General features: G+C 35.5%; 1 protein-coding gene across 1 annotated transcript; it reads right to left on the bottom strand.

Moving 5' to 3' along the window:
* Positions 1–979: 979 nt before the first annotated feature.
* LOC145163562 (uncharacterized) lies at positions 980–1,860 on the bottom strand. Its single transcript, XM_079082391.1, has 3 exons — positions 1,773–1,860; positions 1,132–1,679; positions 980–1,045 (listed from the first exon to the last, which is right to left on the bottom strand). Exons 1-3 carry the CDS (start codon positions 1,858–1,860, stop codon positions 980–982), a joined length of 702 nt encoding a protein of 233 aa, XP_078938517.1.
* Between the last annotated feature and the right edge of the window lie 3,106 nt (positions 1,861–4,966).

Below are 4,966 nucleotides of genomic sequence, written 5' to 3'. Positions count from 1 at the left end.
ATATCCAATCGCTTCGCATTCAAAGATGGTGACTTGCAGATGTGGGAATGAAGCAATGAAGATCATGTCATGGACGGATCATAACCCTGGAAGGAAAATTTGGAACTGTACAAGATGTGGGTTCCTTCGATGGTCTGACCCTCCTATGTGTGCTAGGGCATTGGTGGTGATTCCAGGTTTGATAAGATCAATGAATCGATTAGAAGAGAGGTTGCTATTGTGAGTGAAGAACTTTGGAACTACCAGCTGATGTTGTTTTGTTCATGGGTGTTCTTTTTTTGGTTTTATTTTAATCAGTAAGGATCTTGTGAGAGTTTGGATGGTAATGGAATTAGGGTTTTTGGTTTGTAACCGGTGTATGCGTTTTTGGATTTTAATCGAATAGGGGGTTTTTGCTTTCAGTTTATGTAGGGGGTTTTGAAATTGGTGTTGTTGTATTTTGGTTTATGTATCAGATCAATGTAATAGAATTGTATTGATTTTTAGTTTCTAGCAAATCAATATTATGGAATGGTAATGGAATGTACTTTGTTATAGTTGAATGTTGAATTTCTTGAATGTTTTTCATTTGCAATTGTTCAGTGTATTGTAAATGCATCTTTTGGATGGTTTTGATGTGCAATTGAAATGTACATTGTTATAAATGAATCGTTGAAGGGTAGTACACAAAACATATTAATGCATTGCCAAAATGTGCATATACACCATTACATGCCAAGTTGTAAAGTTCTTAACACAAATATCCTATTAAGGTCAAAACAAGTAAACATAATTTAAGTTCTTAACCCATACATTACAGTTTCAAACAAATAAACATGACTTAAGTTTCAAAAGACCTACAACACAAACATCCTAATAACTACTAAACATAGTTTTCAGCCCCCTCCAACTTCACCATTGCCTCCCTGCCCTTTACATGTTCTGGAATTGTGCCCCTTGTTATGACACTTTGAACAAGTGACTGTCAGATATTTCCTACTCAATTTACATGCTTGGCTGTTGGGCTGATCAACACCCCCTTTCTCTTCTTCTTAGGCCTCCCAACCTAGACATATTGATATTTATAATTAAAAATGAATCAATTCCATATTAATATTTAAACTACATATTAGGCCTAATTGAAAGACAAACTCGTGTTTTATGTTTTGGTGGATTTAAAGTGAATGGGCAGTCACTTTTAGGCCACATTGAACGTCCATTCAGTGGATCAATTTTGTTGAAATACATGGATTTCCATGTCGATAACCTATAGCAAGGATGGACCCATTCATCAACATGTGGGGCATTTTCTCCATTTTCAATTATGTACCATATAGCACAAACAACATGTCTACATGGAAAACCTATAATCTCCCAAAACCTACAACTGCAAGTTTGCTCATTCAAGTTTAACACATACTGATCTTGCCATATGCTTGCCACTTGGTACTTTCCTGTCCCATTATATTTAGCAACATACTTAGCTACATCACTCTTAATCTTGCCAAACAATGAAGTTATTGTTGAGGTTAGCAGTCCTTCACACTTATCTATTTCCTTTTGCACCACACACAATCTCTTCATAAGATACTCTATTATATACTCTAAGCAAGTGATAATAGGCTTATCCCTAAAATCATCTATCTTATAATTGAATACCTCACAAAGATTATTCAACAAATAATCAGTGTGTGCCCTACCTGTATAACACATATTAAGAGAAGACAATTACACATATAGTAAAAACACAACAAGCAAGATTGAGCTTGATCATTAAATTTCTACAAACATACCACTGAAGTGAGATTTGGACCAAGTGTTTATTGGAATCTTACATGCCCAAGCATGAGCCTCCTCATTGATATTCTTCAACTCATCCATTGTTCTATTAAAGTGATTGACTGTTGTTGCTATACCACACTCCCAAAGCTGGTCACTTAAGTCTTTTCCTTTCCACTATTTCTTCATATTTTCCTGGATATGCCTTAAACAAAACCCGTGTTCTGCATTGGGGAATACCTTCTCAATTGCTGGTATTATTCCCTAAACAAAAGTAAATGTAAGCAGCATCAATTACCAAAATCTATCTAGCAATAGTAATAAGAAAAATAGTTAGGTGATACATACCTTTTGTCTATCAGAAATGAATGTAAAATTTGAATTTGCTACCAGATCCAAATCTTCTCCTAACAGTTCCATAAACCAGGTCCAACTACTTGTTGATTCTGTCTCTACCATTGCATATACTACAGGGTATATGCCATTGTTTGAGTCCAACCCCACAACAGTTAACACTTGCCCAGGATAAGGTACCTTTAAGAATGTATCATCCGCTCCAAGAAAATCTCTTAACCCAGCTTTGAATCCCAACTTCAATGCACCCAGACAGACATATATTATTCTAAAAGTTTTTGTGGTAATAGAGAGGGAGGTTTTTGGATACACATCGATCCTAACAGTTGTACCAGGATTAGTGTTTAGTAGCTCTAACACATAATCCCTCAAAAATCCATACTATACTTGGTAGTCTCCACTAATGATACGTACATCCATTTTCTTTGCCCTAGCAACCTTTTGCAATGATATTCATAGCTTTATTTTCTTACACAACTCTTCGTGTAAAGCTTTTGACTGGAATTCTAGGGTTACTCTGAATTTGTTGAACAATTAAGTTTGCTGCGTATTTGGAAGTGCAAGCTTTAACTGCCCTTGTTTGCAACATTTATGTTCATCTTGAACTGTTTTCACCAACCAATCCTAATTTTCATTAGCCCTCGAGATTTGGACTGCCCAAGGACATGTGCCTTTATTGGCAATTAAAATTTACCCTTGTACTTTGCCCTACTTCTAGTTGAGGGCCCACCACCATCAACTGCTTTAGATGGCTGACTTACAACACCTTTACATTTCACCCTAATCCTGATTTTGTTATTTTTTTGCTAGGTATAGAGACCTCCTTGTTTCTACAACATGTAAATCCATTAAGTTTTTAATATCACGCTTGGTTTTGAAGACCTGACCCACCTTAAATGGTTTTACATGAACCTCTCCATGTGAGCATCTACTTGACTTACCCAACTCCTTAAGCATTCTCTTCCTATCATCTTCATGAAATCCTGCAAACTGACAATCATCAGTAGCAATAACTTCCAACTCATTATCAAACATATCATTCCCTTCATTTGCTGAATGATTGTTTAAGATTCCATGTTCATCTACATCAACAACATTATGGAATTCAGTCATGTCTACATCAACATTAAATTGTATCTAAGACTCATCCACATTGTAGTCACTATCATCAGAATCATCTCCACTACCCTCACAACCATATCCACTCTCAGAATAGAAATCCTTTCCACTATCATCACTTAACATACCCTCTAGATAATCCACATCCGGTTGATGTTCACATTAAGTTTGGACATTATACTCAGCAACATAGTCAGCATAAACTGAAGAATCCTCTATAAATGGTTCAAATTTATTAACAGTTGCAGTATGGACTCCATCATCATCTTGCCAACTTGATTCCTCTACATGGTAAGTTTCCACTACTTCGTCATGATTGACCACTTCCTCTTGAGTTTCAGTTTCATGATTAACCACTTGTTCTTGGGTTTCAATTTCATGATTGACCACATGAATGACATTACTTTGTTGGTTAACCTGTGACCTTATATATGGCAGAATACTCTTTGAGTAATCATGCCTTCATCAACATGTAATATTTGTGACTGCTCAAAAACAGGGTTGACAGACTGGTTTAAATCAAGCTTTCTACTACATGATCCTGCTTTTCTCCTACAAGGCTTCTTTCAATTCAATTCAGGTGACACACTATCAGGCTCCAACTCTTCAATAACAACTTTAGAAGGAGACTTATAATAAGTAGGTACCCTAGTCTGACCATTTTTAATATACACCCTTATAAGTTTGTGTTTAGGGACATACAATACCATTTTAAGTACATCTTGGTCATTACCTAAATGCATTAAGCCATTGTCTAAAGGGTATTTCGGGATACAGAAATGGTAGTAAAGGGTTTGCTCAGTTTTGTACCCTAGTTCTCGAACTATGTCATCAAGCTTATGAACTAAAAATAAATCAGTGTCAACATCATCTACATATGCTACAATACCATCAATGTATTTCCTTCCAGGTGCCTTGGTGAAGATACTGTTGGGTTTTGAGCACTATAACACTCATATGGTGCACATGCAACCCTAAATGCTTTGGATATATGTTTTCTCTAATTATACATGCATATTTTCAATTTTCCAAAGCATATATCCTAACTAGCATACAAATTGTCAAATGAACAATACAACTAGTTAGATGACTTACCTCTTAGAAGGACTTGTAGTTCTTGACCTTTGAAAGCTTGAGCACCTCAAGTGTGATGCCTCTAATGGTTCACAAACACCAATATGCAAGAGGAGGCTTGATAGAATAAGTTACTTGCACAAAATCAATATCACTCTCTAAGAATGTTGTGTCTAATGGTGTAACCGATTTTGGCCATATGGGGGTTTATTTATAGTGTAGTAAACCCTAATGACCTTTCATATTACTTAGGATCCATGGGTTAACCTCCATGGACTATCCATGGATTATCTCATTGGTTTAGCCCATCCTAAATAACCATGGATCATTAGCCCATACTATTAGAATCATTGATTTACAAAAATCAATCCCCATATATTTAATTAGTCCCTTTTGATCACTAAATTAATTCCAAATTAATTCTTGATCAATACTAATTAAATAATATGATTTCATATTAATATATTATACTTGTAATATATTAATAAATCATAAATAACCTTATTTTCAAAAGTCCATCCTATCAAATTGCATTGGTGAAGGCAACCCAAAAGGACTATGCTATAATCGGGTCAAGTACATCCCAGTTATAGTTATGGGCTTAGACACCAAATCCAACAGTCTCCCACTTGGATAAGTCTAATAACTATAGCTGGAAATG

The sequence above is a fragment of the Lactuca virosa genome, chromosome 3, assembly GCF_052849685.1.
Source record: "Lactuca virosa cultivar CGN04683 chromosome 3, Lactuca_virosa_CGN04683_v6, whole genome shotgun sequence".
NCBI lineage: Eukaryota > Viridiplantae > Streptophyta > Magnoliopsida > Asterales > Asteraceae > Lactuca > Lactuca virosa.
Note: the sequence above shows the minus strand (reverse complement) of the source record. Positions and strands in the feature narration are given on the sequence as shown.

Bases quoted from the DNA above. Each gene is read 5' to 3' on its own strand.
- LOC145163562 (XM_079082391.1), bottom strand. From the start codon at position 1,860: ATGGATGAGTTGAAGAATATCAATGAGGAGGCTCATGCTTGGGCATGT. The intron at 1,680-1,772 runs GTATGTTTGTAG...TGTGTTATACAG, and splicing joins GTCCAAATCTCACTTCAGTG to GTAGGGCACACACTGATTAT. The intron at 1,046-1,131 runs GTTTGTCTTTCA...CAATATGTCTAG, and splicing joins CACCAAAACATAAAACACGA to GTTGGGAGGCCTAAGAAGAA.